This window comes from Neolamprologus brichardi, chromosome 22 (genome assembly GCF_056152115.1).
Source record: "Neolamprologus brichardi isolate AB-2024 chromosome 22, ASM5615211v1, whole genome shotgun sequence".
Classification (NCBI taxonomy): domain Eukaryota; kingdom Metazoa; phylum Chordata; class Actinopteri; order Cichliformes; family Cichlidae; genus Neolamprologus; species Neolamprologus brichardi.
Genome location: NC_142124.1, coordinates 11946464 through 11960181, shown reverse-complemented (window position 1 = coordinate 11960181; position 13718 = coordinate 11946464). Strand labels below are relative to the sequence as shown.

General features: G+C 39.6%; 1 protein-coding gene across 1 annotated transcript in view; it reads left to right on the top strand.

Annotated features, from left to right (window-relative positions):
• Window positions 1–232: 232 nt before the first annotated feature.
• Window positions 233–13718, top strand: part of slc44a4 (solute carrier family 44 member 4) — a 32411-nt gene continuing 18925 nt past the window's right edge. Inside the window, exons 1-14 of the mRNA XM_087835487.1 lie at window positions 233–447; window positions 4717–4765; window positions 5032–5105; window positions 6388–6466; window positions 6567–6666; window positions 6762–6893; window positions 7351–7411; window positions 7561–7681; window positions 8248–8331; window positions 9024–9136; window positions 9285–9407; window positions 12663–12762; window positions 12963–13055; window positions 13178–13280. Coding sequence (XP_087691613.1) covers window positions 402–447; window positions 4717–4765; window positions 5032–5105; window positions 6388–6466; window positions 6567–6666; window positions 6762–6893; window positions 7351–7411; window positions 7561–7681; window positions 8248–8331; window positions 9024–9136; window positions 9285–9407; window positions 12663–12762; window positions 12963–13055; window positions 13178–13280 — 1278 coding nt within the window. The 5' untranslated portion in view covers window positions 233–401. The remainder of the gene's footprint in view (window positions 448–4716; window positions 4766–5031; window positions 5106–6387; window positions 6467–6566; window positions 6667–6761; window positions 6894–7350; window positions 7412–7560; window positions 7682–8247; window positions 8332–9023; window positions 9137–9284; window positions 9408–12662; window positions 12763–12962; window positions 13056–13177; window positions 13281–13718) is intronic.

Below are 13718 nucleotides of genomic sequence, written 5' to 3'. Positions count from 1 at the left end.
CAACAAATCTAAACATTTTTACTAGGACTATGCACGCAATGACAAGGCTAAAAAATATATTTTTTCTCTTTATGTATTGATTTTAGTGATGCCAAAGTATTACCATAGACCTCTACAATTACACTATGCAGAGCGAGTCCTCTTGTTAATAAACAATCTTTGGTCCACCGCGCAGGTGCTCATCCCTCAGCAGGTGCGCGTGCCGCGTCATTCCCTGGTTACAGCTGCCAGGAAGAAAAAGATTTCTTCAGTCGTTAGTTGCAATGTCCGCGCTAACGCGGCGAAGCTCCCTCGGAAAAAGTCGGTTTTAGCTTCTTGTTTATTTAGTTTTAAGCTCGCAGTGTGTAGAAGAAGTTGCGTTTTATGAGTAAAGGAGGAACAGGTGGAGGTCCAGGCGGAACATGGCTAAAAAAACACAAGAAGAGGAAAATCCGAACTCCGAATACGGTGAGCTGACGTCGGCCGTTGGTGTTCTCAGAGGATCTGCTTTCAGCGTTAAAGTAAAAATTTCCAAAGGCAGCTGAGAAAAATCTGAAATGAACGATTTTAGAGTTAAATTCTTTGTGAGAGCTGTGTTCATTTTTTGTGTCACGCCATTTTTTCTAGAATTTTAAGTTAAAGTTTCTAACTCTTTTTTTTTTTTTTTTTTTTTTTTTTTTTTTTTTTTTTTTTTTTTTAATGACGTGGTTATTAGCATAAATCCACTGTTTCTAGCGTGGATTTTTTTTTTTTAATGACTGTTAGGTCGTTAAAGTTCAGTGATATCTTATTTATCTTCCTGTTTAACAGTAGGCCGTGTGCCAATAATTAGTCTAATCAAACTGTTTTATTGTTTTACCGATAACCTAGTTTTAAAATGTTGTGACAGTTTTATTACTGACAAATCAGGACACCTCAGAAACCTGACTGTAAGAAAAAAGACAAAGTATCCAATGGGAGAAATAAGAAGGCTAAAATAGTTTTAAATAATTGCATCCTGTCCTTTAAAATTTCTTCCATTATTAATGTCATGCTTAGATTTAATTCCAGTGTCAGCTGAGCATGGCCTTATGGTCAAATGTGTTAACTGTGTAGTGTTGGGGTTAGAAGGATTAGATACTAACTAAATAAATACTTAATTTCTCTCATCTAAATACCAGTTTGTTCTCCCTGATGAGAATCCTCAGTTATTTAGGCTTGAAAGTTGCCTAAATCAATGTTTTATCATGAAAATATGTGCAGTTTATTTCTATAATGATCAGTTAACATTGTTTCATATTAGGGTGAATGTACACATAAGCACTATTGGTCTGCATAGTGTAAAAGCAGGGAGTCTGTGTTGCATTAGTTAACAGATTGTGGCCTTTTGATAAAAACTTGTGTGGTTAAATGGTTAATATTTTTTATCAGAGCTGATGAGTTTCCTTTGGTGGAGAGTGAAAGCTTCCTTTGTGGGTGCCGTTAATATGCAGGGAAAACTCTGGAAGACAACATTGCTATGCTATTTTCATGAGGTCTGAACCAACCAGGCGCTCCAACTGTGAAAGAAAACGTTATTATAGTGAACCTATTAGTGTGGGTATTGCACACAAACTCTAAAACTGGAGATGCTTAGATTCTTAAAAGACAAATTCTGTTGCTGCTGATGAAAACGTTTTGGCCAGTTCACCTTGTGCAACGGAGTCTGTCTGTAAGTCATGAGTCTGTTGACACTCTGGCAGGTTTGATAAGGCTACAATAAACAAACCCTCCCTGGAGGTAAACATACATGGATGGATTGATTTCATGTCTTTCCATATAAGATGTAAAAACCAGGTGACCACAGCATCACTGACAGCTGAACCTCTGTTTTTTTTAAAATTTGTGTGTGTGTGTGTGTGTGTGTGTGTGTGTGTGTGTGTGTGTGTGTGTGTGAGAGAGAGAGAGAGAGAGAGAGAGAGAGAGAGTGAGTGTCAATTCAGATGAGTGGTCTAATTATGATTCAGCTTTAAAGCTACTCTTTGTTGCTCTGATTGGCTTCACAAGGAAGTAGAAATCATTTTCAGGGCTTTGGACACTTCCTGATTCATTAGTGAGAGATTTGTTTGCTCCCTTTTTGGAGCTGTTGCATTTTTGTCTCGGTTAAGAAAGTTTAGACAGTGTTGAGAAAGATGTGCCTTATTGCAAATCATTGGCCACAAAACTTGTTAAGCCTGCCTGGTTCAACAGGTGAACCAGATCTCCACAACCTGTTAATAATAAGCTAATGTAGGAGACAGGAGAATCACACATAGGCTTTATTTTACATTCTTAACACATTTATAAAATGACTTAGTTAAATAAAATGATTTTGGTGTCAGTTGTCTGATAGTGAGTTGGAGTTTGTAGATTTGTTGCTGTTCTTGGGATCATTGTCCTGTTACATTACACAGCAACACACAGCCAAGCTTTATCTGTCAGACAGGTTTGGCATTTCACTCTACGACATTTGACAATTTTCCCAGTACCCTTAATAATGGGTTTTGACACCTCTAGTATATATCAATAAAAACATGGTTTGATGCTCATTAGAATAGGTTCCTATTTTTTCCAAGGGTAGCTGCACTGACAAAGACAACTCTCATTCCACAGGTTGGATTCGAACCAAGCCGTACAGTATATGGTCGCCTGCTCATCCCAGTGAGCTAAACTGGCTCTTGTTCATGGTTGACTTAACACAGTTGGTATGGGGTGTTTGTGCTGACATGGTTGTGTCTGTCTAAAGGACACTGTCCTAGAACTCTTGTGATTTGCTCACATACAACTTTGCAAACTTAAATCCTGCAGCCATGTTCTTTTGTGGGAGAATAAACTTCTTTCTTTGTCAATATTTTTTCCAAATTGATGTTCTAATAAGAAAACCTTTCTCCGGTTATTGTAGCCATTGGAATGTTTAATCACAAGATATCCAGGAGTCGCATAACATTTGAATATTAAAAAAAAAAAAACCCCGTTGTAAATCAGTCTCTGCCGGCTACAATTAACCAAGCCATAATTTCTTTTTACAGATAAACCGAAGAATTTAGGCAACATCTATGTTTTTCTTTGAGTCTCCTTGTGCCACTTCTATGTTAAGTCATTGCTTTAACTGGTTGCATTGCTGTGGGTTTAAAGAACTGGGTCTGTACTGACATCTGCCTCATTCATCTTAAGACAGGGTCATGCGATAACATTCGTATTCATGGTCATTTGTAATTTTGCAAATTCAAGCTGTAAAATACCAGCCTGTATGAGGTTCAAAGTTTAAAGGTTTAAGGCTTTGCATCAGTTTTTTACGAGGGAAGAACTGAAAAGTTGTGTGTCATCTAAAGGTGCAGACTGTCATTTACTCTAAACACACAACAGCGTCCTAGCAAATGAAATCTGACACTCACGGAAAAACAAACCAGTGAAAAGCCGTCTGTGTTGTCAGCATTTTGTATCTCTGACGTTTCTCTAAGTATTTCTCGAGTGGAGATTTGGAGGACGTTAGTGTAGTCTTTTCAATGAATTGTTTGTTTGACACACCTGATATTTCAATGACTGAACAATACTGAGATGAAAAACCTTCTGATCTTATGTGTTGCAGTAATTGGCATTTTATTAGCCCTTCCTGTTTTGAAGGATTACACTATAATGTACAATTAGCTTTTTGTTATGGCCACTTATTGCCAGCTTTGAATCACATGATTGGCCCTGAAGTTCATACATCCTGTTGTAATATTTGCATCCTTCTCGGAAAGCCTGAGGGACTATGTGCAATGTTGACACACTGTCCTTTCAGCTCTATTCAAATGACTCAGTGGAGACGACTTTTAAATGTTGTAACTTTTAAGCTTCCTTATGCTATTAGTTTTCATAAAGTGAGGAGTGCAGCTTTTTCTTATGATCAAATATGAAGTACATGTGAATTACAAAGCCATAAATCATTTAGTCATTGTATTTAATACCATATGAGGGTGGCTTGTCCTATCGGGTTATTCCTGCTCGACAGGATAATGCAGATTTGACTTTGGTGGATGGATTTTTTTTTTTCAGCTGAAAGTCTCTCAAAGAAGTTTCTTGAGTTTCATTGTTTGCAATTAAACTAGTACACTTTGCTTTGTAGAGGCAGGACAGTCTCATTGTTTCAATTCAAATTCTATTAAAAAAACTATGTCGACAAATAATTATCCTGAGAGCTGCTGCTGTCAGTGCTGTGCCTCACTCAGTAATTTTTTTTTACTGCCTATGGTATGATTAAACATATATTTTCTAACATAAAATATGCATTTTATTTTATATTCAGAGCCGCTTGATTTGTGAGTCCACTGGATTCATTGTTTGTTCCTGCTAACCGTCCCTCTCTCTGTTCCAGGAAACAACAATGACATATTTCTTCCTAGTAATTCAATTCCTGTCATAGTGATTATACAGCAACACATCTATGAACAATCAGCCCATAAAATATGAATGCAAGTCTCTGAAAGTTTTCCTTATTCACTTAGAAGTAATTCATTAACTTTAAACAGAGGATGCCTGTTTTTAAAGTTAAACAAATCTAACTATAAGAAATATTTCAGGAACTGGCTAAATAAAACTCCAGTATAACCAGGTTGAAAGACGGCAATGGTCAAAATATCTTTATCCAAAAAGGCCTGTTTTAATAACTGCGCCTTGTCCATTGTTGCACAGTTATACATTAAATCAGCAGTTCAAGTTGGAAGTTGTTGATTAATGGCGAATGTTTGCCTTTTCCAGGACAACCAGCGCAGTTTGACCCTAATTTCAAAGGACCTGTAAAGAATAGGTAAGTCTGACTCAAAGCTCACTGGATAGGTGGTGAAATTCATACATTTTAACCCCCCTGTCCTCTGTCCAGCTGTGTGGTTCCTGGTGTAGTGTGTGTGTGTGTGTGTGTGTGTGTGTGTGTGTGTTTTCTGTTAGCCTAGGAAGACACATTTATCCCATTTAACGAAGACACATTTAACAAAATCAAAAACCCATGCAAAGCTTACCCTGTTCACTTTACTTAATACTATCTCACTTTCTTTTTCTTTTCTTTTTTTTACACAGAGGGTGTACAGATATAATCTGCTGTATTCTCTTCCTGCTGGTCATCATCGGCTACATAGTAGTTGGAGTTTTAGGTAAGAGAAACCCAACCCTGCCAGCACAGGCATTATGTGCCCAACTGTGTTTTCATATGTTCTTATGTTTTTCACTTCATACTCACTGCTGCACTTTAACAAACATACTTTTTGATAAGCAAAGTGTGATCGAAAGATCGACATTAGTCATGTGTCCGTCTTTTTCGTATGAAGCTACTATGTAGTTGATATAAAGAACTAGGTAGGGTGGAAGAGCAAGCCTGCCTCTATCCAGCAGGCTATAACAATATGTAACCTGTTAACTGTTTCTCCCTCTTGTCAAACCAGAAGATTCATTTAATGGCAGAGATTTACAGCTCTTGATTTATAAATGCCAAGTAGATTACATGATGTAAAGGATTACACTTGTTCTTTCTTTCAGTTGTTTAGTTTCTATTGTTACTATGAAGAGCTATGTTTTTCATATAGTTCCAGTCAGTTTATTGCTCTGTCATCAAACTCATTCCAACACTCAGGGCCATCTGTTATCTAGAGCAAACACAGCGGCCTGATGGGTCATGAAGTGACCTTATTTGTGTGTTCAATGGCTAGTATTTCCCAAATCTATTTCCTCCATTGAGATTATTAAAAGCACTGCACACAAGGGTGGATTTATAGTGGGAGAAATCTGCTCTCCAGGTTTAGCAAAATGTTCCACTGCTTAACATGAAAATCAATGATAACTGAACATTTGCCAGATGTAGCATGGGTCCTAGTTTATGGCTACATGCATTATATAAAAAAATAAAATAAAAAATACATTGATTTAGGTGTGTTTTGTATGCAGCAGCTTAAATATGTGTATTAAAAGAAGCCCCATATGGGAAAACAAACTCAAAAACTGCATCCTGTTGTCAATTTTGATGCTTGTTTGATTTAAAAATAAATAAATAAATAAATAATAATAAAAAAGTAATGCACCAAGTTCTGTGAATTGATACCAAAATGTAGTCATAATATTGCTTCTCATATAAGTACACAATATAAAAGTTATTACTGGACTGCTTTTGTCACAATATTAATGTGTTACTGAATTCACACCACAATCTGTTTCCCACCTCAATAAATATTTTAGCAACCATTTTCACATCTCTCTGACCAAAGACCACACTGGAGAAGGCAGCAAATGCTGAGTGTTTGAATTAAAAACACACCCTCGTGTAGTCTGTTCATATGAAATGCAAGCAACACATTGAGCAAGATGGAATTAGGTCAAACATTTACATGATTGGCTTTTAGTTTCTTTCTGAGTATTAATTTGTTCTTTTTTTCCCTTTGTCAGCTTGGATCTATGGAGATCCAAGAGATGTTCTTTATGCAAGAAACTCAACTGGCTGGTTCTGTGGAGTTGGGCCAAATAAGTAATTTAACCATTGTTTAGAGTCATTTTATTTAAATATAGAAAATATATACACACTTAATAATATAATATGAAATAAAAACTTTATTCATGTCTTTCAGAGACCGACCCAACTTGCTTTACTTTGACATTCTCAAATGTGCAATGTCTGTCAATGTGATGGCAAATGTTCTCAATGGTTTCCAGTGTCCAACCACACAGGTACACACAGCTACTGCAATTTGCTGTTCCTGTTCAAACTCTTTACTTTCCTCTCTGTGCTGCATAAATATTCCTATTTTTTTCATTACCCATAGGTGTGTGTGAAAGAATGTCCCTCTGACTTCTGGGCCGTGAAGATACAGTCGTACCTTCCAGGTGAAAATCCTGCAAAGGTTTTCAATCCAAATTACTGCGTGCCATCTCTTAACCTCAACAATGCTAACTTGGTAAGCTACAAACGGTGTTTAAAAGAAAGTATTCTTGTCACGCTACTGGGCTGGCGGCGTGAACAGCCAACTTTGTGAAGATCATAACTCGAGAACAGGGAAACTTGAGACTTTCAATTTGATTTTCAAATCTCAGTAAAGTTTGAATATTAGTGACCTCGCTGCTTAAAGTCAAGGTCAGAGGTCATGTTTTTTGTACAATATCCTAGGAAATCAGATCTATTAAAAATCTTGGACGAGTTCAAATCTCGGTGACCTTGACCTCAAAGTCAGTGTCAGAAAATCTTAAAATAACTTGCATTAACTCATAGAAGATGTTGCGTAGAGGTTTCAGATTTATACCATAGCTGCAGTCTAGGAGGCAGGGCTAGCACTGGTGGCTGTCTCTATTTTTATGTATTCTATGTATACAGTATTTATTTTTGGCCAAAACTTGATTGTTAAACATGTTTTTCAGAGTGTTAGTGAGATTGTACAAAAGGAGCGGTGTCCTTTCATGCTCATACCTACAACCCCTGGTCAGTAACAAATTCACATTACTGCTTTCATTTAAATTTCCTTGTATGTTCAATACACATTACAGTACCTTATGTATAGAGATCTAAAAAACATTCTAACTCCATATTTATGGCTAATTTTATTTTCCTTTTTTGTTCTGTGTGGTTAGTGCTGGGGAGATGTTTTCCTGATATCACAGCCTTGGGGAACATACCTTCAGACTTTGCAAATGTTCCAGGCTTGCCCACCTCAGTGAATGACACTGTTGCCCTCATCAAAAATGGCACTGGGTAAGAGACATTATCAAGATGACTATAAATCTAAATGAACCCACAGACTTTAATAATCTTGTGTCTTTTTCCTCCTTATCAACAGCACAGGGTTGGTGGTTTTGTGAGTCTCTGTTGAGCCGTAGCGTAGCAGCTAGTTCTAGTTGCTCTTGTTGTTGCGTTTAACTCACTTATACACAGCGGCCTTAGATTTCATGTGACACACTGTCTTGGGATTTGCAGCCCTAAAGCATTAATGAGTAGTTGTCTTACACTCTCTGTCTGCCTATGCTGAATATCTTGGGTTATTTCTGGTTTCTATGACTTCCCAGCTTTATTAGTGTCACATTAGACATGTAGAACATAATTATATAAAAATGGTCACTGTTGGCTGCATGATGATCTTTTCACCCACCTTTTAATTACCCCCATACCACTTTTAGAAATGGGTTTTAAATGCTGTTGTTCGTTGTTTTGTTTTTTTGGTTTTTTTTCATTTGTATTATTTGTTTTATCTGATGATGACTTTTTACTATTTAAAAGCAAAAGTGCCACCATCACATCTTGTCCTGTTTTGTCTTCGTTAGGGGCATTATCAACAGCTTTAACGCTAAGGACATCGCCACCCGAATCTTTGCAGATTTTGCGTCGTCATGGCCGTGGATCATCCTGTGAGTTTCCCTGCTGAACCAGCATTGCACACTGCCACCTGCTGATGTACAGATAGAAGTCAGATTTTGTAATGAAGTTTTGATGATATCGAATAAGCCATAACACAAAGTAGTAGTGTCAACTTAATATCTGAAATGCTGTATCAGGTGCTCTATCTTAATAAGAACAGAATACAATCACTGGCATTTATTCTGTTTAACATAAAAATATATGAGTACTGTATATTAATATACTTGTCAGTGAGTTCAGATGATCTGTTTGCTATCAAAAAGGTACCAAGTTATTGTTTAAAGCATGTGGTTATCAGCATACACTTACATCCTCTTCACGGGGAACACCTGCACAGTGTAATTCAATTCAATAAGAAACGTGACATGAATTCTGCTTTTACATAATCTATGCATTTTCTTTTTGTCATGTAGGTTAATGATTTCAGTGTATTGCAAATACACTACTGCCCTCACAATTGCTTCAGGAGCAAATATAAAATATTACCTTATTGACAGTGTCAGCAAAAAAGTAAATGGTACCAGTAGAAGTTGTGGCAAAGGCTTTGTATGAGATTACATTAAGTTGGATATGTGTTCTTAATATAGTTTACATCTTTCTCACGGCTTTCCTTTTACCTTAAAATCGTTGCTTTAATCTCTTATAAATGTCCTAACTGTCCCTCCATCCTGTCCTGTCTCAGTGGTTTGGTGATAGCCATGCTTGTCAGTCTGTTGTTCCTGTTGCTGTTGAGGTTTACCGCTCCAGTCATGGTGTGGGTCCTCATCTTTGGAGTGTTGGCCGCTGGAGCTTATGGTAAATACTCACCTGGAATAGTTTTTAAATCAGGCACACAGAGGTGCAGTGATGTCTGGACATAAAGAGGACCTAGTTATTTTATCTCTTGAAATACAAAGTGAAGTTAAAAAAACAAAATGATTTTTTTCTTTTTTTCTTTTTTCAGGAATATGGCACTGCGCCTGGGAATATAAAAACTACAAACAAAACTCTGCTACCATCACTACAATTGGATTCACCACAAATTTCCAGAGTTATCTAGAAGTCCAAGAGACTTGGCTGGCATTCTGTGAGTGTCATTAAAATACTATTTAGTTCTAACCTTTGCTGTGCTGTTCAAATGTCACCAAATATTTCTTAGTCTTGTCTTTGTAATGTTACTCAGAGGTTGAGAGCGAGCGAGCTGTGTGTGCATTAATAAGGTAATTGGGTCAAGTGTTGGATATAAAAGTAATTAAATTAATCTAGAACTGGAAATTATGCATTTACACTAGAAAGAAAGTGCTTTTCTTTATATGGCCATTTTGACAGAGTTTATGCACAGCAGCTATCCATCCATCCATCCATCTTCATCCGCTTTATCCGGGGCCGGGTCGCGGGGGCAGCAGCCTAAGCAAAGAGGCCCAGACCTCCCTCTCCCCAGCCACCTCCTCCAGCTCATCCGGGGGAACACCAAGGCGTTCCCAGGCCAGCCGAGAGATATAATCTCTCCAGCGTGTCCTGGGTCTGCCCCGGGGCCTCCTCCCGGTGGGACATGCCTGGAACACCTCACCCAGGAGGCGCCCAGGGGGCATCCTTACCAGATGCCCAAACCACCTCAGCTGGCTCCTTTCGATGTGGAGAAGCAGCGGCTCTACTCTGAGCCCCTCCCGGATGGCCGAACTTCTCACCCTATCTCTAAGGGAGATGCCAGCCACCCTTCGGAGGAAGCTCATTTCCGCCGCTTGTATCCGCGATCTCGTCCTTTCGGTCACTACCCACAGCTCGTGGCCATAGGTGAGGGTAGGGACGTAGATCGACCGGTAAATTGAGAGCTTCGCTTTTACACTCAGCTCCCTCTTCACCACGACGGACCGGTGCAGCGTCTGCATTACTGCAGCTGCAGCCCCAATCCGTCTGTCGATCTCCGGCTCCCTTCTCCCATCACTCGCGAACAAGACCCCGAGATACTTGAACTCCTCCACTTGGGGCAGGACCTCATCCCCGACCCGGAGTGGGCACTCCACCCTTTTCCGGCTGAGAACCATGGCCTCAGATTTGGAGGTGCTGATCCTCATTCCCGCTGCTTCACACTCGGCTGCGAACCGCTCCAGTGCGAGCTGGAGGCCCTCACCCGATGAAGCCAACAGAACCACATCATCCGCAAAAATCAGAGATGAGATCCTGAGGCCACCAAAGCGAAAGCCCTCCGCCACTTGGCTGCGCCTAGAAATCCTGTCCATAAAAATTATGAACAGAACCGGTGACAAAGGGCAGCCCTGGCGGAGCCCATCACCCACCAGGAACGAGTCCGACTTATTGCCGGCAATGCGAACCAAGCTCTTGCAACGGTTGTATAGGGATCGAATGGCCCGTAGCAATGGGCCAGACACCCCATACTCCCGCAACACCTCCCACAGGACACCCCGAGGGACACGGTCGAATGCCTTCTCCAAGTCCACAAAACACATGTAGACTGGTTGGGCAAACTCCCATGCACCCTCAAGTATCCTCGAGAGGATGAAGAGCTGGTCCAGTGTTCCGCGACCAGGACGAAAACCGCATTGTTCCTCCTGCATCAGAGGTTCGACTAGCGGACGAACTCTCCTTTCCAGCACCCTGGCATAGACTTTCCCGGGGAGGCTGAGGAGTGTGATCCCCCTGTAGTTGGAACACACCCTCCGGTCCCCCTTCTTAAAGATGGGGACCACCACCCCGGTCTGCCAATCCACGGGTACTGCCCCTGATCTCCACGCAACATTGCAGAGGCGTGTCAGCCAGGACAGCCCTACAACGTCCAGAGCCTTCAGGAACTCGGGGCGGACCTCATCAACACCAGGGGCTCTGCCACCAAGGAGTTGTTTGTTGCACAGCAGCTATTCTGTGGTATTTTACAAGTAACAGTACAGAGGAAAAGAGAGGTATAAAATCTAAATAAACAAGGACATTATTGGCACATTATGTGTGTACTGAAATCAGTATATCTAAAAACAAATGTAATAAAACCACTGTTGGCATGCAGGAATTGCATGTCATGTTTACAGCACCTCTTGAATAATGACATTGTAAAACAGATTCAGTAACACAAATATCCTTTATTTTGGGGGTTATAGTTTTCTTTGTTTTACACTGACACATTAAGCATAGGTAGCTTAATGTTGATTGTTAATCTAATCCTGTGCATACATATATTTTTGAAATAAAAGTAGGCAAAAAGTTAAAGTGGTAAATATGATTCTTAAGATTATACATGCCAACCCTCCCGATTTTTCCGGGAGAATCCCGAATTTCAGTGCCCCTCCTGAAAATCTCCCGGAGCGACAATTCTCCTGAATTTCTCCCGATTTTCCACCCGTCAACAAAATTCAAAAACCATATCCCAGATTGGCCCAGCCAATTCCAGTTTCCAACAATGGCTACTATTACCGCAGCTACTTAGTTTTAATATTACTCTTATTACTCTTTCTGGGTCACAAAATAAACTTTTAACATATTTTCAGGCGACAATGTAGCTGTGTAAACTTCAAATATCTGATCCAGGGAGAACAGCGAACTCCCGGCACATCGTTTTCAAACCACCGCGGTCTCAAGTTAAACATGATATATAAGTCACTTAACTTAAAAATGTTATTGTTTGGTCTGTGTCAGTGTTTTATTTGTTCGTGAGTAAATCGGTTTGGCTGAAATTAAAGTTATTAGATTAGATTAGATAACACTTGATCCCTGGGGAGGGTTCCTCCCGGGTTTTCACAAAGCTGAATAAAGTCAAACAGAAAACTGATTAAACAGAAGTGTGAAATGGTCGAAAATTTACGCCAGTATCCGGTTATATTTTAGACAGCAAGGAGCAGACGGTGACGTAATTCTGAAGGCTAGACCGTCCAATTTCACAGTCGCTCATTTCTGGTCTACCTGGCTGTCGGAGGACCCGGCCCACTCAGATCGCGAAGGCCGGGTCCTCCCCAACAGCCCTTTTGAATGTCTCCCTAATTCTCAGGTCTCAAGGTTGGCAAGTATGGTTAAGATTAATCATTTAAAAGATGAATTCTTTTGTGTGTCTGGGCCAAAGGCCACAGTTTATTCGGCAGTAGTTACACACAGTAAAATATACAAAACAAGTATACACACATACACATACATGAGTAAGATACATAGGTATATAAAAGTTCAAAGCTAGGCATGTTAAAAGATCAGAATAAATAAAGTACATTACAAGTAAAGTAAAGCGCTGCTAAAACAGGGAGAACACATGTGGGTTAATATATCTGTGTGTATGATTGTGGTGTGTAGCAGTTGGGTGTGGGCTTGTGTTCCTTTTTGTGACTCTCGTTATTCTGCTCCTCAGTGATAATTTTATGCATAGTTGAGGGGATCCTTCTGCTGACCCTCATCTTCTTACGCACAAGAATCCTCATTGCCATCGCCCTCATCCAGGAGTCCAGCAAGTAGGTTAAACAAAACGAAAAATCATCCACAGGACTGACTCGCTTTTAACAAACGTGATGTGAATAATTCAATTCTTAATCTTAAAAGGGACTCTATTAGTTTTACTTATCACAATAAAAGTAACAGTGCGTTTTTATCTTATTGTGAAAATGTCACAAAACCTTGGCATGACCTCATGATGTGTGTTGATATTCTGCAGAGCTATCAGCTACATGATGTCCACTCTGCTGTACCCTGTGGTCACCTTTGTTCTCCTGGTGGTGTGTGTGGCTTACTGGGGGGCTACTGCTTTGTATCCATTATTGTTATGTTTGCATGTGTGTACATGTTATTCTCAGGCTACACTATGGTCTGTAATATATAGATGATATTTGATAAACGCTTTCAGTTCTTTTCTTAAACAAATGGATGCAGATATTTGGCTACTTCAGGAAGTCCCACCTACAAAGTGGTGGCTCTGAACTCCACCATGAACGGCTGTAGTAGTATCGATGGCACCAAGAACTGTGACCCTCTGGTGAGCCTACTGGGGATAAATTTTCAAAACATTTTTTTTTCCTTGACTTGTCTAGGAGGTAATTAACTGTAATTCAATTCAGGGTCACCTGATCCAGCCCTAACTATAATCTTCATAATAAAAAAAATCAAAACTTTCAGCCTTATCTTAAAAGTAGAGAGGTATGTTTTGTGAATTCAAACTGGGACCTGGCTCCATAGCAAAGGGACCTGATAGCTGAAGTTCTACCTCACGGTCTTGGAGCAAAGTGTTGTGATATGATGATTGATGGAGTCTTGTCATTCAGGATTAAAGAGGATTTAAAATGATTGTTTATTGTTTAATTGGTTAATAATTGGTTTACTGGTTTTGTTTTTTTGTTTTTCTTGTAGCCTTTTGGCAAATACATGCACAACCATTTCATACGCCATCACTGCTACTTTCTTGTTCTCCTCGCAG